Raw genomic sequence first — 24,770 nt, forward strand, 5'->3', positions numbered from 1 at the left:
CCGAGTCTTGTTCAGTTTTATCTAAGTTCGATTTTGTCTGACAATTGGAAATTATGAAGCTTTTAGCCTGGCAGCATGTAGAACTTCGCTGAGTTAACGTACATTATTCTAGCCGTTCTTTATATCAAAAACTTTGAAGAGTGGTAAGTGAAGAGAGTCGTAATCAATCATAATTTTTCGTTGTATTTGTATGAAGGAAAATTCTTCCATAAAATAATGAAAAAACCATATCATGTTTCATATAAAGAAAAAGATTTGCATTCTTATCTCTGCCACTGGCCTAAATATAAATATTCTGTAGTATTTCATTAAAATAAGAAACTATCAATTAATAGAATATATATATATATATATATATATATATATACACACACACACACAAATTGTCCATAAGATTGCTCTACTCATCTTCCCTTTTGCTTGGCATGGAATCCTTGTCCACCATCCCTGGATATTCTGATATATCATTGTCAGGTCTAGCCATTTCAAGATAATACCTAATCATTCATTAGAGAACGCATATTGGAAAAATTATCACCAAGGATGTACTAGTCTTTTTTTATAAACAATGAATAGTCTAAATGACACTAAGCAAAGCCAAGTTTGACGAGCCTCTGTGAGTTTTATATTCCATTGCCTAGGAGCTTGTTTCAACCCATATAGTAATTTAATGAGCCTACATGTTTCTCCCCCTGAACATTAAATCCCTTAGGAACATTGAATTCCTGGGGAAGTGTCATATTCTTAAAATAAGTCACCGCTGAAAAAATGCATCAAAAACGTCTATTTGATGGATATTCCATTTACAAGTTGCAGAAAGGGCTAAGACACTTCTGATGCTAACCATTTTAACCACTGGTGAGAAGGTCTCTTGGTAGTGTAGGCCTTCCCTTTGATTAAACCATTTGGCAACTAATCTAGCTTTAAATCTATCAACCTCACCAGAAGCTTGGTATTTGATTTTAAAGATCCACTTGCAGCCAATAAATAGCTCTCTTTGTTATATTATAGGATGATCCTCACAAATTCAGGGAACTAGTCCCTAACATTTTTACCATTAGATGCATAATGAGTTATAACTGTAAAGTTGTCTCGTTAATCAGTGGTTGGTGAGGCACCAGCGTACTGTACTAATCAGAATTGACCAGGGTGTTGATCTAACGGGTAATAACTCTTTATGGTTGATATTATTAATGCTGAAGTCAAGTGTCATATTCTTCAAAAAAGTTACCGCTGAAAAAATGCATCAAAAACGTCTATTTGATGGATATTCCATTTACAAGTTGCAGCAAGGGCTAAGACACTTCTAATTCTAACCATTTTAACCACTGGTGAGAAGGTCTCTTGGTAGTGTAGGCCCTCCCTTTGATTGAACCATTTGGCAACTAATCTAGCTTTAAATCTATCAACCTCACCAGAAGCTTGGTATTTGATTTTAAAGATCCACTTGCACCCAATCAATAGCTCTCTTAGTTATATTATAGGATGATCCTCACAAATACAGGGACCTAATCCCCGACATTTTTACCATTAGATCATAATGAGTTACAACTGTAAAGTTGTCTCGTTAATCAGTGGTTGGTGAGGCACCTGCGTACTGTACTAATCAGAATTGACCAGGGTGTTGATCTAACGGGTAATAACTCTTTATGGTTGACCAGGGTGTTGAAATCATTTGTTGAAAGGAGGAAGTCAGCCAACAAGTCTTTAAAAACTCTTAAAGAATGCAGCAAGGGACCTGGTCCCAAAAGTATGAAATGAAAAGAGGACGAAAATACAACTATCAAAAGACAGCCAACTGATGTGGTTGGTGCACAACCAGGGAAAGATTTAGGTGTACGGGTGGGGGTGCCACGACACCCAGTGTTTTCGGCAAAAACGTTGTATACACATGTATATATGTATAATAATTAAATATATATTACTTTTGTCATCTAGTGACTATACAATGGAATACCCCAATTGGCTAAGGTGAGTGTCTGCCACCTCATCAACCCGGGTTTGAACCTCAACAACAACATTTAGATTTTTTTGCTTGCTCCTTTTTTTCTTTTTCTTTTTCTTTTCTTTTTCTCCATTCATTCTTATTTATTTACTGTTCTTTATTAATTCAAATTAACCCCTTTTCATTCATCCTTATTTATTTACTATTCTTTATTAATTCAAATTAATCCCTTTTATAATTAATTTTTATATATTTTACTTACTCTTGCACTAATTATTAATCTATTGATTTGAGTGTAACATGTTTATTTTGTTTTATCAATTAGTGAGTACTGAATTATCAGCGGCAACTAAATATTATTAAGAATATATTTAAATAATAGTTTTTAGAAAAAACATAAGTTTCAAAAATGTTTTTTATTAATTTAAAGGTCTTTCGATCTTCACCGACGTTTTTCTAAGTAAGATGAATAGGCTGAAACTACAATTTTTATTATTTCCCAACTATATATCTCCAACATCACATAAAGTCAATGGAAGATAAATGTATTATGTTAATATTATTAGATGGTTTATATAAGCTCAAATTTTAACGTGACTTTATTTTTCTCAAAGTTTCAGCGAATAAGGCATCTAATTTCAAAAAGAGAATAAAAATTGAATTGTTTATTAATCTCTGATCACATAAAATCTAAAAGAAAATATTACTATAGGAACATTTGATCGATTTATTTATAAAAATAAAATAAAATTAATAACCCGAATTGTAACCCAAAATTAAAGCAACCAGTCCTTTTATCTTAATTGAATGTTGTGGCACCTCCGACTTTCAAATCCTAGATCCGCCTTTGTGCACAACCTTATATGATAGCAGGCTTTCAGTCAATGGCCTCGTTCCAAGGGTTTGTGTTCATTTCATTAAAGCTTCTTCTCCAATAACACAAACACCAGATTTTGGCAAACAAAAACTCACAAGCTAAAAGGTAAAGTCATCTTCAAGGTAGAACATTACTCATACTCAACAGAAGGATCCAGTAGAGCGTTGAAGCATCTTTTTTGAGTTTGAGTTTTGTATCTATTATTTTATAAGTTTTTGCAACTTAAAATTTCTCAAGAACTTTTCCAAAGGCTAACACTCAAAGTGAAAAGTCATTCTCAAGACCAACCTGGGCCTGATAGAGCTGCAAGCTTAGTTGTATTAGGATTATTTCTTCTACAGTGTCATTGTAAATTTGTTCCTAAACTATAAAGGGTTCAATGTTCATAGTAAAAGTCTAAATCAGTTGAGTCTAACTGATTTAATGGGCACCATTGTTTGCTGCTTAGTCAAATTCTAAATCATCTTGGAGCTAGTTGATTTAAAGGGTAGTGTGAAAGCTGGTTGGTTGAATTTTAAGTTGTCTAGTGGTGATAACTTAGTAAGTAGTATGCTATCTTCTTAGTCTTATTAAGTAATAAAGTTATTGCTTAGTTGTGAGATTAATAAATTCTTCTTACGTGATTGCAACTGGGATTCACTTTTGCTTGAAGAGATTAGTGGAAACATTTTAAAATCTTGTGTAACAGGTCATGGTTTTACTCTATTGAGCAAAATCTTGTGTAACAGCTGGTCGAGGTTTTACTCTATTGAGCAAGGAGTTTATCACGTAAACTATTTGTGCTGTGTTCTCATTATTGTTTACTCTTCTTTACTGTTCTTGATGAGTCAAGGGACCAGGTCCATTGTCTGATAGTGGACGCACACATTCTATTAACTGGTATCAGAGCGGTTGCTCTCTAGTTGGTTAACACCAAGGAGAGAAACCTGGAAAGATGATTGCTCCACTAAATAAAAATAAAGAAGTGTCAACGAAGGAGTTAAAGAAACATAAATCTCTAGTTCTCAAGGTGACATCTGAAGAAACTTTTGATGAAGATGAGGACATGACATACCTAACGAGAAGGTTTCAAAAAAATGAGGAAACAAAGAGGTTTATGAAAGGCATGAAACTCAAACCAATCTGCAAATGCAAACTACCTACACTATAAATGTAGAAAGCTAGGGCATTTAATCAGAGATTTCTCCATGCATGAAATTGAAGCCAAAGAGTATCAAATACCTAGAGGAGAGATAGATAGAAAAGAGTACCCGGTCCCCGATAAGAAAGCAAGAAAATTTGTAGCTGTCTATGTTGTGAAGAAAGCTTCTGCCGTCTAGGGAGACTCCAAGTGAGTCAGATAGCCTTCAAAGATGATAATAATGTGTTTGATGGCATGTTCGCATTCATGGAAAAATATGACGACGAGGAAGATGAAGAAAAGGTAACTCTCTTTGACCTTAAACAAAACTTGAATGCTTACTCTATTAGGAAGTTCTGAAATCTAGTTGTTGTTCTGATTGACTCTCTTATAGAGTTAACTATTGAAAAAGACTCTATGAACAACAGTCTAGACAATTTCAATAAAGAGAAATTAGCCTTGACTGATCATGCATCCATTATCGAGGAACAATTAATTGTTCTAGAGACTAAAAATCTAGAAATCAAAGAGAAATTGAAGATGTTGAGTGAGAAATGTGGCTGGGTCACCACAATAGGACGGGTATAGGAAGTTCAAACATCAGTCCTCCATATAATCCTCACAGTAAGTATATGTATGAATATAACAATTTATTGTGCCTTCATTGTGGACGCAATGGTTATATGAAGAAGGATTGTCCAACCTTTAGAAGGTCTCAAGAAAACCTTTCTTCGTACACTAGATAGAAAGTTGTACAGAAAAAGGGGACCTACTCCTACTGCCAGAACTCCCAAAATAAGAAAGAATTTTCTTCCTCATTGGTCAAAAAGTTCACTTATCATGCCTTATCTGTTTAGTGGGGACTTAGACTGAAATGGTATATATGTGAGATGAAGTAACATCAGGTATATATGTGAGAGGAAGTAACATTAGTCAATGTTGATTCATGAATGGCGGATGCTCAAAGCACGTGATTGATAAACTGAAACTTCGTCTCTCTCTCTCTCTCAAGTCACTTCAAGGTGGAGGTGTCTATTTTAATTTGGTAGGGGCAAGAAATAGTACTTGTTTTTGTGAAGGAAGGACTTGAAATTGTGTGATAACCGTAACAAAGTCAAGTTCCTATCAGATAAATGTGTGTTCACAACTTGATCTCTTAGATGATAATGTTTACAAAAAGGAGGTCCAAGAACATGTATTGATGATCTCAACACAGCTAGTTATAAGATTGTCACTTCCTTTGATGCTTAAGGTGAGAATACGATTTTTTGAGGCATGATTCTTGGCCAATTAAGCTCTTTTCTCCAAACAAACTTGTGACAAGGGACCTAGTCCACTGTCTACTCAAAATAATATTTGCAAACGACAAAGTTAGTGATGCTTGTGTTTAAGAGAAGCATATTTTAATCTTCCAAAAAACTTTTGGCTAAAGTGGTGAAAACTATATGTCCTGTGACCAATAGGGTGATATTAGGAAGTTTGATTTCAATGGTGATGAAAGAATTTGTGAGATACATTTTGTGTAACAAGGCTTATCATGTTCCTAAAAACAAGAATAGTTTATTAACAAAAGGTGTTCATGTGATCTTCTGATGAGTTAAAACCAATTGAGAATGTGCAAAACAAGAAGTTTCTGATATGGAAGAATTACTTTTCAGAGAGATGGGCTAAACAGTGAGCTTGTTGAAGAACATCATTTTCATGAATCCAGCAATCTTAAGGAAGTTGATACAGATGATGAACCTAATGAGGGACCCAGTCTTGCAGACAAGGCTGAACAAAGATGATGCAATTCAAAGTGATAATGTGATTTGTGAAGGTGAGAATGCACAAGTTGATCAAGCTCAGTTTGAAAGAAGCAAAGTATGCTACTCGGTTCCCGACAAGCTGACAAATTGCTAGAGTTCTTCTTCAATGATGGTTTCAAAAGAAAAAAAATAAAAAAAAATCCTCTTCTTTTTAACACAAGGAAATGACTTGTTTATTATCCAAGTACACATCGATGATATCATCTTTGAAGCAACTTCTGAAGTGTGTTGGGTAAAGAGTCTTTTGGACTCATGATTATTGAGTTGTGAAGTGACCATTATGGAAGAATTGATTTTTTTCTCGGAGTTGTAAATCAAGCAAACTTCTAAACTTTGCTATATGGAAGATCAAACTGCTGACATTTTCATTTAAGTTCTAAGCAAGGAACAATTTTTCAAGAATAGGGACCTAATTCCAACTCAGAGAAGCTATTGAAGAGGTTTCATATTATGGAAGCCAAGTCAACTGATATTCCCATAGAGACCAACTCGATGCTAGATTCTGATAGATATGTTCCAGATATAACTGATGCAAGTGTTAAGATTTATGCAAGATTCCATGGTTGTCCAATGGAATCAGATTTGACTGTTGCTCAAAGAATCATGAGACATTTGAAGAAGACAGGGACTTGGTTCTATTCTATCCATCAGGAGATGTTTTGACTTGGAGGAATATGGTGATGTAGAGTCTGTTGGGTATCACGCTGATAGAAAGAGAAGGATTGACTCATTTTCTGGGCTCATATCTCCTTAATGAGATATAAAAGACAACATTTTATTGTTCTTTCAAAAACTAAGGCAAGGTATGTAACAGATGCAGGCTGGTGTGCTCAACTCCCGTGGATCAAACAACAATGTGAAGTTCTTAGAGTGGTTTCTCTGGCTACCCATCTCTTATGTTCTATCACGAGTTCTCTCACTATGGCTAAGAACTCAATCCACCATAACAGGATAAGCATATTGATGTGATACATCACTTTCTAAGGGATCATTTTCAGAAAGGAGATATCAGTAAGATCAAAGAATTAATCGTTGGTATCTTAACAAAATCTCTGATAAGGGACCTGGTCAAGATAAATAAATTGAAGGTGAGGATGCTGAAACTGAACTGGATGGATCATGCCTGAAGAAATCAACCATCTCATGACTATGCAAAGGGAGTATCATTGTTTTTCATTTATGTATGTTTTAGCAAATTTAGTGTCATACCTTTTATAGATATACACACATGGTAGACTTGCTGAAGGAAAAGGGAGGTCAGGACAGATATAGACAATCACATTCAACCTACAGAAAGGGACCTGGTACGTTCTCAAAGAGAGTCGTTGGCATCCTGGGTTGCCATTTTAGGAGACAGTGCTTCCACCCATCTAGAATATATACAAGCCTCCTCAAATGTAGAAGGTTCCACATCAGTACCAAAGAGTGAAACAGATGCTTGATAGGAAGGTCTCAAGTGATCATACGCAAGAGAATGGTCAACGAAATAGACTGTCTTGGAGTCATGGTTGAGCTTACCAGAAGCTCCATAGTTCTTCATCCATAAAAGTTCTTAGATGCACCTATAAGACCTTCTTTGATCAAGAATACTTGGGGAAGTAGTGGGATCAGGCTCAACATGAACTACTAGATCAATAAGAGCAAAAGTTAGGAGTAATGCGCAGGATCATTGTCTGAGTAAAAATTGGTGGAAGCTGGAAAAACAAAGAGAAACACAGATTCTCTTAGACATACCATACCTACGGAGGACCATTTGTTTGTCTTTGAAATTATATAAAATATATTGATCAATGTGTTCACTATATCCCAGGTATATGGGCAACTATACCTGTAGGCTGAAATTTGTCATGAATATGCATATCGAACCACAAAACAAAATCAAGAAATTCACAAAAATCTAAAGTTAAAAAATCTGATACTATGGTTTTACTTAAAATTTTAATTCTTATTTATTAGATAATATAAAATTACCACCAACTTATTGTCTAAAATCACGTTATTATACAATAGTTTTTATTTAATAGACATACATTGAATGAAGTCAAAGAGAGTAGTATAGATATACATTGAATGAAGTTGACAGATTAGTAAAGTCCAAGCACGTGTTAAGTACCTAGCAATTCTCGCCCCAAAAAACAAACAAACAAGAAATACATTTTAATCAAAATAAATAGGAGAAATAAGAACTATATACAAATGAAAACAATATAACTTTAAAATACTCTTTTATAGTTGATAAATTATTTATAGTCAAGAGTGATAAAAATTAACAAATTTTAAGAATTTTTCTTTTTGTTTTGAATTTTGTTGCAATTCATCATAGCTACAAAGTTGTGAATGTAACTTGATTGTATGATTTCAGGCTGATGTGTGTTACGCTTACCAAATAATGAAGGCTGGTGGTCTTCAGGATGAGAACATCACTGTATTCATGTACAATGATATTGCTAACAATACAGAAAACCCTAGACCTGGTGTCATCATCAATAACCTACATGGCCATGATGTTTACAAAGGTGTCCCAAAGGTTTGTTATTTTTGTGTTTAATTTTTTAGAAATTTTTCAAGATTAGAGTTTTTGTTAGCTTATGAGGGGTTTTCTTTCTCTTTTGTTGAGGCAGGATTATGTAGGTGAAGATGCTAATGCTAACAACGTTTACAATGTCATCCTTGCAAACAAAAGTGGTGTTGTTGGAGGAAGTGGGAATGTTTTGAAGAGTGGCCCATATGACCATATCTTCATATACTATACTGATCATGGTACCGCTGGATTTATTAGTAAGTATCTTCATTGCATTAATTTGTTTTTTCTTCTGTCCTAATTTAAGGGTCTTACTTTTCTTTTTGGTTTGCCGAGTTTCTTTTTATATTTAGCAAGTTTTTCAATTTTGATATTCCATATGCAAGTTTAACGCCACAAGATTAGAAACTCTTTAGCTTCATGACACTTAAACTGGGACAGTTGGAGTAATTATTATCTCAGAAAGTTAGTTTGTTTGTTCATTGAAAAGAATTGGAATCAACTAGAAATGTGACTTTCTGACATAATAAACTTATTAGTTGAGTCACTATGTAAAAAATGAGACCCTATTTTGAAGTTGTGAAAATGTAACATTCTAATAAGAAATTCTTAATCCATATTTTGTCGCAGTTGTTGTGAATGTGTATAAGCAATTCATGTTAGGAACTTACCGTCTAATGACATAATTAGGCAATTGGAAAATTAAGCTAATACTCGTTACAAATCAAAGTTTGCAATTTGTGATACTTTGAAACTGATTAGGATATGCATAATTTTTTTATTGTTTTTATTATTATCAGCAATGCCAAGTGGAGAATCGATTTACACAGATGATCTATTTAAAGTGTTGAAAAAGAAGCATGCTTCAGGGACGTATGACAGTCTAGTAACTTGCTTGCTTTAGTTTTTTAGGGTTCCTTTCCCTTTGCGTGAATGCTTTAGGGATGTATAAAGTCTGTGTTTTATGTTGGATGATGTTCAGGTGTTTTACCTAGAAGCCTATGAGTCTGGAAGCATGTTTTGGCACATACTGTGGCGATGGTACTCTTGATGATCCCTGCTTTGGTCAGTGTCCCCCTACCGAGTTTAAGGGTGTTTGCTTGGGAGACTTGTTCAGTGTTTCCTAGATGGAAGATAGGTATAAATAACTTCTACATCCTCTGTTCTTGTAGTCCACATTGTTAGGAAGAAGTATGCCAAGTATAGTTTCTTGTATTTTGTTTCTATAATTTACACTTGGAAATGACGTATTGATATACCATGGTTTCACGATATAATTAATACTTTTTTCTTAAGTTTAGTATGTCCGAAAGCCTTTTTTGTGCTAATTTTGATATAAGTTTCTCTTTGTTTTGCAGGAAATCTGTCCAAAGCTGATTGCGGAGATTTTGAGCGAAAAATGCAGAAGAAACCACCTACGGATCTTATGACGGTCCGTCGTGCATGTGACGGTCCGTAGGTGGCAGCGCAGAGAAGCTGCTAAAGGAAGATGGGGAAGTCTGACCAAGTGTGGTATTACGAAGCTTGTGACGGTCCGTCATGGCTATGACGGTCTTTCCTGCAGGTTCATCGTGAAGATCAGAGAAGTGATTCCAGTAACCAGATTCCAAGAGTTGAAGTATTTTGAAACGAGACCCTCGACGGACCGTTGTGCCTATGACGGTCCGTCACACTTGCCGTCGAGGGGAAGGAAGAAAGCAGCAGAAGAAATTGCACCAAGCATGGGACGACGGAGTCCACGACGGTCCGTTATGACCACGACGGTCTGTCGCGTGGTCCGTTGACTCAGCCGCGTTTTGGCAGATTTCCAGTAATTAGAATCCTTGTTTAATTAGGTTTTTATTTTTTTATAAATAGTTCGAAAAACCTCATTTTTGAGGTTAGACTCTGGGAGATAAAACATCATATTATTAGACTTTGTGTTTGAGTGTTTGATTTTTAGAGATTCTTACAAGTGATTTTTGGTGATTAATCAAGCAATTTTTCGAACTTTACTCTTTCTCATTGAAGTAAGTACATAAATTCTTATTTAATATATTTGAATATTTTGTTTATGGCTATGAGGAACTAAACTCCATAACTAGGGTTGTGGGAACCTAGGCAAATAATGAGATAAACCCTAGCTAAAATAACAATTCTAGAATAGTGTCTTGCATGTATTAATAATTCTTTCGCTTAGAAGTCTTTTTAACGGATGATCAATGTTAGAACTCGCCTTAATGCTACTTGCCGGACCAAGGAGGTAGATAATAGGAAAAGAATTATTAACATAGATTTAGTGTATACTATCTAATAGGCTAGTATTGATTGGTACGAGGTAATAACTTAGTCAAATATCGAATACGATGCTTAATATGAGGTAAAGATAAGGGTTAGGAAAGCAACACACGCAGCCGGACCAAGGTGCGGAGTGAGATTTTCTAGATGCCGGACCAAGGATTTAGAAATACATAACTTATCACTTTGCATGCAAGATACTAGGAAAGAACTGTTATAGTTAGAATTACCAAGTTATGAACCTGTGGGAACACGTAAACCCTAGTTACTTTGATTAATTGATTAAAACCCAAAATTAAAAGCTGTTAAGTGTCTCTGTCAAGTTCGTTAGTTATTTTCACTTATTAGGAAATAAAAACCCCCCTTTTTATGTTTTTACTTTCTAAGGAAGTCATCAACCGAACAATAGTAATAACAAGTTGAAGTTAAGTCTAGACTATTTTCCTCGTGGGAACGATCCCAACCTCACTAGTTGGGTTATTTACTTGACGCGACCACTTTACTTCTCATTTGAGAAGTAAGTTTGAGCGTATCACGTATTATGTCAAACTAATTATTGTTTGCATTTATGTACAGTGATGTACAAGATCGAAAAACTAACACCTTGCATGGGCAGTATAGTCGAGTAAGAGTTTATACTGTTATGCTTTAAGCAATTTATTTGGACAATACCTATGCTTTTTATTCCATTTTAATGGAAGATTTATGATTCCATTTTGTCGCTTAGGTTGCAAAAAGAGTTAATGTCAACTTAACATATCCAAACTATTGCTCCAATGTCCAAGGGTATGGTGATAAAGTGGTGAGATTTGATCCTTTTGGCGCGTATATGGGTGAAACTTCCAAAAATAACAGTCATGACTCTCTGGATGCAAAGTCATTCCCGACATCATCATTAAGGAATATGGATCAGTGCAAGTACTAAACTTTTCTATTTGTTCACCAAAAGATTTGATTCTCCATGAAAATAATATCACGGCTAAGTTTCTTTTCAATTGGATCATATAGCCCGTAACCAAATTCATCTAGGCCATATCCAATGAAGATGCATTGCCTTGTATTGGCATCTAACTTTAACCTCTCATCTTTCGGCACATGTACAAAAGCTTTGAAACTAAATACTCTCAGATGGTCATAGGAAACATCCTTTCCATACCAAACACTATTTGGTACATCACTTTGCAAAGCAACAACATGAGATTGATTAATAACATGTGCAACGGTCAATAAAGCTTCACCCCAAAATGAGTTCGGCAACTTTGCTTCAGTTAGCAAACATCTAACTCTTTCCATCAAGGTCCTGTTCATCCTCTCAGCCAAACCATTAAGCTGAGGAGTATTGGGAGGAGTCTTCTGGTGTCTAATACCTTGATGCTTGCAGTATTTGTCAAATGATCAACAATATTCACCACCGTTATCAGAACAAATACATTTAAGTTTCCTTCCAATTTCTCTTTCAGTTAAAGCCTAAAACTTCTTGAAGACACGTAACACTTGGTTTTTAGTCTTCGAGATATAGACCTAAAGTTTTCTCGAGCAATCATCAATGAAAGTGATAAAGTAGAGTGCACCACCCAATGTCTTTGTCTTCATTGGACCACATAAATCAGAATACACCAACTCAAGCAACTCTATCTTTCTAGAAGAAGGGTAGGACGTAAAAGATATTTATTTTGTTTACCAGCCAAGCAGTGCTCACACTTTTCTAATTTAGCACTTTTGAAATTTGACAAAAATTTCTTATTGGCTAGAACATTAAGTCCTTTCTCACTGATGTGGCTGAGTCTCTTGTGTCATAACGTTGAGAAGTTATCGCTCTCAACTGCATTCACCATATCAACACAAGTAGATACCATAGTCAATTATAGACCACGACGTTTGTTACCACGAGCCAAAACTAAGGAACCCTTAATGAGCTTTCATTTTCCATCATCGTTGGTACTAACATATCTTTCATCATCTAAAACCCCAATAAAAATTAGGTACAGACGAACATTAGGAGCATGTTTCATATTGTTCAAAACTAGTTTAGTTCCAACACTAGTTTCCAAACAAATTGTACCAATATCAACCACCCTAGAAAAAGTCTCATTACCCATACTCAAGGTTCAAAAATCACCAAGAGTATAGAAAGAGAAAAAATCCTTTCGTGATGTCACATGAGATATGGCACCAGTGTCCACAACCCAGATTGACTCATCACAAGCAATATGTATCATATCCCCATCAAGGACAGTAACAAGATCTTTGGTGGTAACGGTGGCCAGGCAATTTTCATTTCCATCTTCCTTAGTTTACTCTTTGTTTTTGTTCTCCCTCTTCAAATTCCTGCAGAACTCTTTGTGTGCTTTTTCATGACACAATGATAGCACTCAATATCCTTAAGTCTTCCTCTAAATTTGCTCCTATTTTGTTCTCTATATTGAGAACCATGATTTTTGTTCTCCCCCTAGGGCCAGTTATCACGGCATCCTACGAAGAAGAACCTTGAGTTTTCTTCTTATATCTTCGTTCAAGACACTACTCTTGGCGGAATCCATAGAGATCACACCATCCGGAGCAAAATTTGACAATGAAGTTCTAAATGTTTCCCAAGAGTCTGGTAGGGAACCAAGTAAAAGTAAGCCTTGAATTTCTTCATCAAATTTGATGCCTATAGCAGATAATTGATTCATGATCCCCTGAAAATTATTCAGATGGTCTATCATCGGAGAACCATCATAATATTTTAAACTCAACATTAGCTTTATTAAGAACATTTTGTTATTGACAGTTTTCTAAGCATACGAACTTTCAAGATGCTCTCATAGGATTCGAGCATATGTTTCCCCAGAAATATGGTTCAACACATTATCGTCGACCCATTGCCTAATGAATCCACAAACCTGTTTGTGTAACAGATTCCACCCTTCATCTGTTTTATTATCAGACTTTACAGTGGTAAATACTGGTTTGTAAAAGTTCTTGACATAAAGAAGAACTTCCATTTTCCCCTTCAAAATGGCATAATTAACATCATTCAAAGTAACAATTCTGTTTGTTTTGGCTTTCATTATTTTTCTCGAATAAATATTATTATCGCAAATCAAAGTAAATTTTTTCTGATGTGGAAGTTCAGGTTGTGCTGCAACCACCTATCATACTCAAATAAACCTTGGCTCTAATACCAGTTTGTTGGGAAAATGCGGACAAACACAAAAATATATAAAGTAAAAGTAATGGAAATAAAATGAGAAAATAATGACACCAAGAATTTTACGTGGAAACCCTTCTAAATAAAGGGAAAAAAACCATAGGCCAAGAGGAGCAACTGGTATCACTATAATAAGGAATTTTACACTGTGTAGTCAAGAATACAATACTCAAAGTGACTACTACACACTGAAAAGGAAAACACTCTTTTGGTTTCCACCTTACTAAAATATCGTTCGCACTCTATTTTTCTTCACATACTATTTTTCTTGTATAGTCTATGAATACCTCAGTTTGCTCTCAAAATGGTTTTTCTATCTAATTTGGTGTATTTTTGAAACGAGCAAGGGCTCTGTATTTATAGGAGAAATCTACTCATAATGATGTCACCAGTGACATCACAAAAACACAAGATTTCAACCTTTGCACCTATGAAGATTTCTTGGTAAGATTTTCGTTGAAAAAGAAATAGTGAGCTTTGGCTTGTTGTAGCATTTGTTGACTCTTAACAATGAGCAACAAACATTAATCCAACATTTTCTGCATTTTAGTTCTCATTGTGTTTATCTACAATGGGTATGGACCCCACAAAGAGAACTATTGATTCAATATGGTTTATTTAGTTTCTTTAATAACCCATAGAGTAATTCCATTTGTCATTCCTTTGATTTGAGTCATCATTATAGTCCTTCGTATTGTAGTCAAGTGACTAGTTTGGAACTTCTTTTTCATAATTTGGAGATGAATTGGTTTTATTGTGTGATAATTAGATCATTGATGTATACTATGTTGTGGTTGATAGTGAGGCAAGGAAAATTCAGGATAGGCCTAAAACAAAGAAAACTATGCCAGATTTTCTATAGATTTATGTTAAGGCTTGCTTTGGGATTCATTCCCCTTAGCACCGATCACAGAACTAATTTGGGGCGTGACATTTTTATTTGCTACTTTATCTCCTTCCATCCTTCTATTGTTTTTCATAAGTTGCTTGCATTTATGTTGTGCCTAAAATTCCACTCTATTATTTCTTATCTCTTATACTTAATCTTTGTTCTTGGGCTTGCAACTTGTTGATCGGTTCCGCAATAGATCAAGTCTTAAAATCACAAGATTTTTCTATAGGTCAAATCTTTGACTCAAACTTTGTTGGTAATCTTATCATCATCTTCTCCATCACCTTTAAATCGAGAAAGGTTTTACCTAACAACCTTATTTTGCTAACAATATCCACAAGTTTTTCAGAATACTCTTTTACAGTATGTCCTTATTCCATCCTTATCATCTCAAATTCTCTTTTGAGAGTTAAAAGTTTGACAATCTTCACTCTCTCACTTCTGTGGGAATCTTCTTTTATCTTCTCCTATGCTTCTTTAACTGTTTCACAAGATATTATTTTTATGGAAATCACATCTGAAAGTGTTGAATGGTGACATGTGAGATTCTTTGATTTCCTTGACTTTGCATCTTGGTAAATCTTCATTTGTGCAACTATTGGATTTGGCCCAAGGGGAGGAGGCTCATCGTAACTTTAAACTGTTTCCCATAAACTAAGAGCTTTGAGATAAGCCTTCATCTTTAGCATCCATATGTGGTAAATTTCTCCTGTAAACATGGGAGGGCCTGCACCCAAAAAGTTGGTAGATAACATGTTACTGTTGCTAGCTCACTCACTTTAGAAGAATTGAAGAAAACCTTATTTCTTTACCTTCACAGATCCCTTAAGAAAAAGTCCTTTTGATATCACGGTTAGTATTTGAAACTTTAGAGAAAATATAAGGTTCAGCAATAATTTTTTTTGTCATTCATCTTTGCATATTACATAGGTTTTAGACACTTAAAGTAATAGAAGCTTTTCAAAAGTTAGTAGAAACCATACCTATCCAAGCACTTTTGACTTTCTTACAGAACTTATTTCATAAAAACAAGAATTACCTTTCCTTTTTGGGATAATGCCCAAGTACCCTCTTAACCTATGCCCGAAATCTCAGAGACACACTTATACTACACTAAGGTCCTATTACCCCCCCTGAACTTATTTTATTAATAATTTTTTACCCCTTTTCGACCTACGTGGCATTATCTTGTGGGCCCAACGATGGTTGACTTTTTTTTCAAACTAGTTCCACGTAGGCTAAAAAGGGGTAGAAAATTACTTGTAAAATAAGTTAAGGGGTGTAATAAGACCTTAGTATAGTATAAGTGTGTCTCTGAGATTTCGGGCATAGGTTGAGGGGGTACTTGTACATTATCCCTTCCTTTTTAAATTAATTAAACATAATATTTAAAAGAAACCATTAGACAAAAGAGTACGTCGAAATATCTCATTTTCAAACAATCTACATGTGCAACTATGATTTATACATATATAAAAATTTCATATGCCGATTGTTATTACGTTTTCATTATAACAAGTAATTGTTTTGTTTTATCTTTGCAGGTGTATACCATGGAATTGACAGTGATTACTAGTTATCCTAATGAAGACATAGGTTAAGTTAAATTGATACAACTTCAATAAAATACTAATTCATACTACAATAACTATTTGATATGTATGCAATGATAAAAAAATTGTATAAGAAAACATTATATATTTGTTGACTATGTACAACTGCCGTCTATAGTGTTAGCGACCGAAGTAATAGAACACATTTCTAAAGAAATTTTTGTATCTCTCTTCAAATTAAAGGTAAAATTTCAACTTCACTTGATAGTGATTTTCAAGTGTGATGTACTTTGCAACAAAAATGCATAATGATTTACTATTCATCATTTGTGGGGTTTATCCCAACATCCATCTCAGTTTTAGAGGCTTCATAGATAGACAATAGATGTTAGTCCTTTGAGTATTTTTAGTATTATATCTTATTGTTAAGACTTGGGTTGCCAAATTTTGGCCAAGTTTTAGTGTTCAGTTTTAAAAACACTCTCAATTATTACATGCTTTCAATTGAGTTAAGTTTAATGATTATTGTCTTTCACTAAGTTAAGTAAGTTGGGCCAAGGGTTCACTTGAGCCTAGCAATGGTCATCGAGCGTCAGTCACGGCGAGGGTGTAGACTAAGGCGTGACAAACTTGTTATCAGAGCACAGAGTTCAAAAGTTCTAGGGAGTCTATGAATTCGTGTCTGTAGAATCCTAGTTAATGGTGTGAAGCGTGAGACATCTATGATTAGGAGCCTGCAACATTTAGGAAATTCCTCACTTCTTTCGTACTTACTTTGTGAATTTGAGTTTACTTCTAAAAAGTTTCTTTTTAACTCGTGCTTACGCGTAACAAAATATGAGCTAGGTTTGTTTGAAGACACCTTTTTGGGGCGTTTCTTAACCCCGTGAGCAAAGAGATGCTTGCCGACATGAGGAGCATGATGAGTTTATTCATCATTATCAGGTAAGGAAATTAAGGCAGCCATACTAGTAGGTGTCATGGACATAGAAAGGTTGATGATCCGTGTGAAACAAATTGAGAATTAAAAAACTAGGAGAGAGAAGAGTTAAGAATAAGAGGGTTAAGACATAAGAAATGAGTTTGGGCAGCAATAGAGTAATGTAAACTTGTTTTCTTTTTAACAGAAGCAGAAAGGACATGCTCCAGCACCTGCTGAAAGAAGCAATGTGTGTGCAATAGTCAGAATACTCATAACTTCAGAGCTAGACTTGCACATTCGCAATGTAGTAAGGCAAAAAAGGTTACTAAGAATCATGCATGTGCTAAGTGTGTTTAGAACCACTCAAAGGTCTATTATGGTGGTTCCACAGGTTGCTTCAAATGTTGCCAGAATGATAATTTTATAAGAGAGTATCCTAAGGAAAGACAGAAAAATGGTAAACATGGCAATAAAATCTAATATTCTTCAGTTGCTTTAGCAGATAGAGCTGCATCTAAATGAGCTACTTTAGGGGAAGTTGGACCTTCTTTATGCTATCACTAGTCGTCGAGATCAGAGGATTCGCCAGATTTTGTCACTAGTATAATCCAAGTCTTCAGTTTTGATGTTCTTCGTGAGCAACTCCTTGAGCCCTACAGTGTTTCTACACTTGTTGGTTAGTCTATTCTAGTAGAGAAAGTCAATTATGATTGTACATTTTGTGTCAATCACATGAATACCATGGATAACATGTATGTACTAGCTTCACTCATGTTATGTATCACTAGATTGTAAAAAATTCTAGTATTCAAGTTCCAATTTCCAATGAATCAGTTATCGATTTCAAAAGAAGTTTAACAGTGCCTAAGGGTCATTTCATTTCGTACCTTAAGGAAATAAAGTTAGTTTCTAAGGGATATGTCTTTCACTTAGTCCGAGTTAATGAATCTAGTTTTGAGATACCTCTATTCAGTCAGTTTCAATAGTAAAAGAGTTTTCAGAAGTTTTTCCAGATGATTTAGCCGGAGTCCCTCCTAGGAGAGATAGACTTAGGTATATATATTCTTCCAGATACTCGTCCTATATCTATTCCTCCATACATAATGAAACTAACATAGCTAAAAGAGCTTAAGGAGCAGTTAAAGTACCTCCTAGAGAAAGATTTTATTTGACCAAGTGTCTCACCTTGGGGCGCTCTGGTCTTATTTATGAAGAAAAAGGATTGTTCCCTTAGGATGTGTATAGATTACCGTCAGTTGAACAAGGTTACCATTACAAACAAGTATCCTCTTCTAAGGATAGATAATTTATTCAATCAAATTCAAGGTGCCACCTATTTTCTAAGATAGATCTCAGATCTGGCTACCATTAGTTATGAGTAAGGGAATGTGATATTCCAAAGACTGATTTCAGAACTAGAAATGGGCATTATGAGTTTTTGGTCATATCCTTTGGGTTGACCATTGCGCCTTCAACATTCATGGACCTTATCAATAGAGACTCCAAACATTATTTAGATATGTTGGATATCGTTTTCATTGATGACATACTAGTCTATTAAAGGAATGAAGAAAATCATGCTAGCCATCTAAGAATAGTTCATCAGAATTTAAAGGATAGAAAGTTGTATCCAAGTTCTCTAAGTGTGAGTTTTGTCTTGAGTCTGTGGCATTCTTAGGTCACATAGTTTCTGATGATGGTATTAGAGTTTATACTCAAAATATTTAGGCAGTGCAAAATTTGCCTAGACCCACATTTCCAACTAATATTAGGAGTTTCTTGGGTTTGACTGCTACTACAAAAGATTTGTAGAAGGTTTATTGTCTATTTCGTCTCCTTTGACAAGGTTGATTTAGAAAATAATCAAGTTTCAATGGTTTGAAGCTTGTCAAAAAAATTTCATGAATTGAAGAAAAGGTCGACGACTACCTCAGTTTTTACTTTACCGGAGGGTAATCAAGGTTTTGTGGTAGGGTTGGTTTGAGTTGTGTCCTAGTGCAGAATGACAAGGTTATAGAATATGCCTCTAGGCAATAGAAATTTCGTGAGAAGAACTACCAAACTCATGACTTAGAGTTGGTTGTTGTAGTATTTTTGTTGAAGATATGGTGTCACTATTTGTATGGGGTTCATGTTGATGTATTCACTGATCACAAGAGCTTACAATATGTGTTCACTCTTAGAACATAATCTCTATGAGTATTATTTACCACCAAGTTAAGGCTAATGTGGTTGTTGATGCCTTGAACATGTTGTATATGTGTACTAACACCCATCTTGAAGAATAGAAGAAATAACTAGCAAAAGATGTGCATACACTTGCAAGCTTAGGAGTTCGACTCATGGATTCCACAGAATGAGGAATGGTGGTGATGATTGAGGCTGAATCATCATTATTGTAAAAAGTGAAAGAGACGAAAGTCCAAGATCCTATTTTTCTTGAGTTGAAAACAAATATTCATAAGCAAAAGGTATTAGCTTTTGAACAAGAGGGAGATGGTGTATTGATATATCAAGGTAGACTATGTGTAACAATAGTGGATGAAAACATATATTTTGGTTGAACTAACCTAAATGTATCCATTTTCTTGCTCAAAACTCTTTTGTAAAGCTTATTTTCCTCTTAACTTAAATCTGAAAACATTTATAAACTCTTAGGGAATGCTTGCAGTACATCAAAAATGATCATTAGCAGCAATTAATTCTTAGTTGCCGCTAAATATATATTTTCAGCGGAAATCAGCACTCTTTGTATATGTCCCTAAAGCCTTTAACGACATTGATTTTCATGGCACTTAACTAATATCGATAAAGACTTAAACGCTCTTCATTAATGTCAATATTTATTGCCTCTAAAAGATGTTTATGTTGTAGTGTTAGTTCCCTTATTGCTTTTGAAAAATGAACTCAACTCTTAGGGAATACTAGTTTCCTTATATTACTTTGGAGGAATATCTTCAACTCTTTAATCTTTACTTAACCTGAAACTTGGGCCTTAAAATGAAATCAAAATGTTTAATAAAGACTCTTGAAACTTTAAGAACTTTTCTTTGACTTACTTTTTAACGTCTAAACGTAACTCTTAACTTTCCTTGAATTGAAGTATATATTCAAGGTTCATGATCTCATGTTTATGGATGATTTCATGATTTTCAACTTGGAGGATTCATGCGAAATTATGAGCATGAACTACTCAACTCGAGAACCCAAAGGTACTTATCATCTCAAGATTATTCGACTTATAGGGTTTATGTGAAATTATGGGCATGAACAATTCAACTCAAGGATTTCATGGGTCACATGAAATAGTCCCATGATTAGAAATATAATTTCAAAGGTGTTAAAAATAACTCAAGACTTAGAACTTGGAGATACTACTCCTCTCAATGATACTCAATTTATGGAACTCATGCAGAAGTTAAGGGCATGAACGACTCAACTTGAGTGTCTAAGTATCTAGATGGAACTCATGCATTAAAATCTTTTCATTCTCTTACTTACTTCCTCAAAACTAAGTTCAAATCAATGGTATACATCAAAGTATTAAAAATTGAACTCAAAAGCTTTCTTGAACTTTACTCTTAACTCCCTCTCTTGAATGTAAATTATGAATTGAAGAGTTTTGGTTCATAACATAGAAACTCTCATGGTGAAAAGCTAGACTCATGAATAGTTCTCATACTCACTTGCTCAACTCTTGAAACAAGTTACTAGAACTTGTAGAAGACTCCTCAAAAGGACTCAAAGGAACATTCTTAGTATGCTCGAAAGAATTCTCAAAACATAAATCTCAACTATACATTGAATTTGAATTATGAATTCAAGGTTATTATCATTATAGGACTGATTTTAGGTGTTTAGAAGTAGCTTAGATTATTTATAATGAAAAATTAGTGAATATGCACTTTGAATAACTCAAACGGAGCAACCGGAGGTAAACTGGATATGGCAGGAGACCCTGGAGCTATGGGTTGCATGGGGGGTAAGCCCCTGAACTTCTTTGCTCGTTTCTCAACCTAAATCGCCTAAAATCGAACGGTTTCTTCCCTAATCACTTGGATTCGATTACTTAACTTAATTACAATATAATATACTGAAAAATAGTCAAATTACTCAATTTAATATCAATAAATCATCAAACCCCTAACACCACAAGATTTAGAATGAACTTCAAGAACACCTATCAAGAACTCATCAAGAACTCTAATCTTTCAATTTTAAGAATGAAACTTCACTAAAAATAAGATGATTGACATGTGGGTGAACTAAACCAACATTATGGAAGCTTAAATACCCCTTAGATATTAAACCCATGATGAAAATCGGCAACTAACTCAAGAACGTCAATGTACGCCTTAATCATTTCCTCTTTTAACTTCTTTTCTCTTCTTGTCTCTTCTTGAACTCTCAACTAAAATCCTAGGCATATATTAGGATTATAAAACTGAACCTGAAAGTATTATACCCCTAAAGTATTACTAAAAACAAATTAAATCCGATTGGATAAGGAAAGGACCGAAATACCCCTTATATTTTTGACTAACTTTCCTTAACTGGACAACCTAACTTCAAAAGGTCATATCTCACTCATCCGAACTCGAAACTTAGCAAACTTGGTGGAGTTTGAAAGATAATTCCAAGATTTTTCCTATGATATCTTTTAAAAAGCCTTACTCATCATGTACTAGAAGTTATGGTCATTTGAAGTTGACCCAAAACTCATACTTAACTTAACTCTCAAAATTTCAAATTTTGCTATTACTAATTTAGTTCTTTTTTGGAACCCTTGGTGCTAAATCTAGTAAATTGACCTTAATACTTAAGAAATTTTAATTCTTCGGTAAAATCTCACTCATTACGATGAACGGTTTGAGTCTTAATTCAAATTTTTTTCTAGGGTGTTACATTTAGTCAGTTTAATCCTAGAAACATAACTATAACTTACCTAAGTCAAATAATTAATCAAAACTTAGAAATTATAAGCGAAAGAGAAGAAAGAGTCGACCTAACACTAGCTCCAAGAATGTGTTAAGTTTTCATCGGTTTCATCCCCGAAATCAAAAGATTTCTCTGTCGAATTCATCACCGGGTATGTGGGATTTCACTAAGGGGTTCCTTTCATCCATTAGTTCCCAAGATTTCAGTCAGATTTTTTATTCCTTTATCATGATTAAACCTAGGTTTTTTAAAAATTTAGCGGATCATCATGAGCTAGTTGTTTACATGTTGCAAATCAGATTATCATGTTATTACTTTGTTTCTTGTATGAATTTAAGAACCCTAGCCATGTATTTCTTTAGTTCTTGAATTACACATGCTAAGTTAGATAGTTCAGTATTTCAGATGTACATGCCTCATTTTGAATGTGTCATTATCAATTATTTATGCACATTCCAGTTTGCATGTCATTTTGAGCTATCCAGTATTATAGAAATTCAGTCATAATATGTTAATCGCTTAATATATTCGGAGTAGGATAATACCGAGTTGGACTAGGATTCAGCGTACCCATATAGTCCCAGAACTACGAGTCATGTAGGTTGTAACTCTCCTTCGTGGGCATCATTTTAGTGATCATGCTAGCATGCCTCTATACCTTTGGCTTAGTATATTGAATCTTTTCGATGGGCCGTATACATGTAATTCCACATTTAGCTCATGTGATTTTATCATCAGTTATTAGTAGCTCCTACAGTCCAGTTAGACTCCATTATATTAACCATGTTTCAGTATTCAGCCTTAGCATGTTAGAACATGGTCGTTGCATTCATCTTAATCATGTTTAGCATTTCAGTATGTATATCATGTTCTATTTATGCTCTTCCTTTTCTTGTTTTAGTTATATGTTTATTTCAGCTTTATTCTACTCCTTATGCTCAATACCTTCCAAGCACTAACGCATATATTATGCTACATCTTCTCGTGATGTAGGTTGGGGTCTCCAGCAGTCAGACCATGCATAGATCGGTTCCTGATCTTCATTTCAGCAGCATCAACTGTGAGTCCTCATTCTTCGGAGACTAGTGACATGTTTAACTTTATCATTTTTAGTCTTTAGTTTATGTTTTTGATAGATCTAGTTGGGGCATGTCCTGACATTTTTATCAGTTTAGAGGCTTATTTCATACATAGTTAGATTCAACTTAGTATATGAGTTTGATATTTCTCTTTGTATTAAACTCTCAATTTATCATATATTTAGTTTAGTATATGGCTATTCCCCATCACTTTCATTTTCATCATCTTTAAATTCCGCACATATTTATTGCTCATTTTATCTTCAGTATGCTCGTGTCATGCCAAAAAGGTTAGCTTGGGTCACTTATGATCATAGATCTCGTGTCCGCGTCTTGGGGATAGCTCGGCGCCTGACAATCATAGATCTCCTAGGTCTTTCCTTTTAAAGGTGTCTTCTAGAATTCCTTTTGTTGCCTGAATAAGGCTGAGATTGTTTCCAGTGCTCATCATGTCATCTAAATAGAATAAAATTATCACCAAGGATGCACCAGTCCTTTTTTTAAACAATGAATAGTCTAAATGACTTTGAGCAAAGTAAAGTTTGATGAGAGCCTCCTAGAGTTTTACATTTCACTGCCTAGGAGCTTGTTTCAACTCGTATAGTGATTTAATGGACCAACATGTTGGTTTCTCCCCAGCACATTAAATCCCTTAAGAACTTGAAATCCCCGAGGAAGTGTGATATAGACTTCTTCAAGTAAGTCACCCCTGAAAAAAAATGCATTAAAACATCTATTTGATGGATATGCCATTTATCAGTTGAAGCAAGGGCAAAGATACTTCTGTTGGTAACCATTTTAACCACTGGTGAGAAGGTTTCCTGGTAGTATAGTCCCTCCCTTTGATTTAACCTTTACAAACTAATCTAGCTTTAAATCTATCAACCTCACCAGAATCTTGGTATTTGATTTTAAAGAACCACTTGGAACCAATAGGTCTCTTGCGTCTAGGTAATGGAACAATTGTCCAGGTTTTGTTGGCATCTTGGTCTGTTATTTCAGCAGACATTGCTTCCACCCATCTAGGATCTGTACTAACCTCCTCAAAGAGAAGGTTCCACATCAGTACCAAAGTGCGAAAGAAATGCTTGATAGGAAGGGGTCAAATATTCATACTCAAGATAATGGTCAATGGAATAGATTGTCTTGGAGTTATGGTTGAGCTTAACAGAAGCTACATAGTCCTTAATCCATGAAGGTGCTTTGATGCACCTCGATCAGGCATAATTGGGGAAATAGTGGGATCGGCTCAACGTGAACAGCTGGATCAACAAGAGCAGTGATAAGAGTAATGATAGCAGGATCAATGTATGAGGAAAAAGTGGAGGGAAGTAGCCTCCATGTAGTAGAAGCTGGAACAATAAAAGGGAAACACAGACTCTCTGAACATAACATCCCTATGGAGGTCTTTGGTGTGTTCATTATATCTCATGTGTATGAAAACTACACCTCTATGCTGAAATTCATCCTGAATATGCATATTTTTTGCAAAACATAAACAACTTAGGACCCTCATATATTGCATAGAAGGCTTTACTTTGTGAAAGGCTTCATAGGGAGACTTACAATATAATACAGGTGCAGAAAGCCTTTTAATAATGTAGGCAGCACCATGAATACAATGACCCCAAAATCTTATAGGTAT

At 34.8% G+C, this 24,770-nt stretch overlaps 1 protein-coding gene across 1 annotated transcript; it reads left to right on the forward strand.

Annotated features, from left to right (window-relative positions):
• The first annotated feature begins 6,200 nt into the window (after positions 1-6,200).
• Positions 6,201-9,648, forward strand: LOC101265263 (vacuolar-processing enzyme-like). Its single transcript, XM_069288513.1, has 7 exons — positions 6,201-6,382; positions 6,997-7,054; positions 8,113-8,277; positions 8,372-8,528; positions 9,072-9,157; positions 9,254-9,312; positions 9,630-9,648. The coding sequence occupies exons 1-7, from the start codon at positions 6,201-6,203 to the stop codon at positions 9,646-9,648; spliced, it is 726 nt and encodes a 241-aa protein (XP_069144614.1).
• The last annotated feature ends 15,122 nt before the right edge of the window (positions 9,649-24,770 follow it).

This window comes from Solanum lycopersicum, chromosome 8, assembly GCF_036512215.1.
Source record: "Solanum lycopersicum chromosome 8, SLM_r2.1".
In the NCBI taxonomy this organism is placed as follows: Eukaryota; Viridiplantae; Streptophyta; class Magnoliopsida; order Solanales; family Solanaceae; genus Solanum; species Solanum lycopersicum.

Coding starts and splice junctions, on each gene's coding strand:
- LOC101265263 (XM_069288513.1), top strand. CDS start 6,201: ATGGAAGCCAAGTCAACTGATATTCCCATAGAGACCAACTCGATGCTA. Junction 6,383..6,996: donor TTGAAGAAGACAGGGACTTG/GTTCTATTCTAT, acceptor GACTTGCTGAAG/GAAAAGGGAGGTCAGGACAG. Junction 8,529..9,071: donor TGGTACCGCTGGATTTATTA/GTAAGTATCTTC, acceptor TATTATTATCAG/CAATGCCAAGTGGAGAATCG.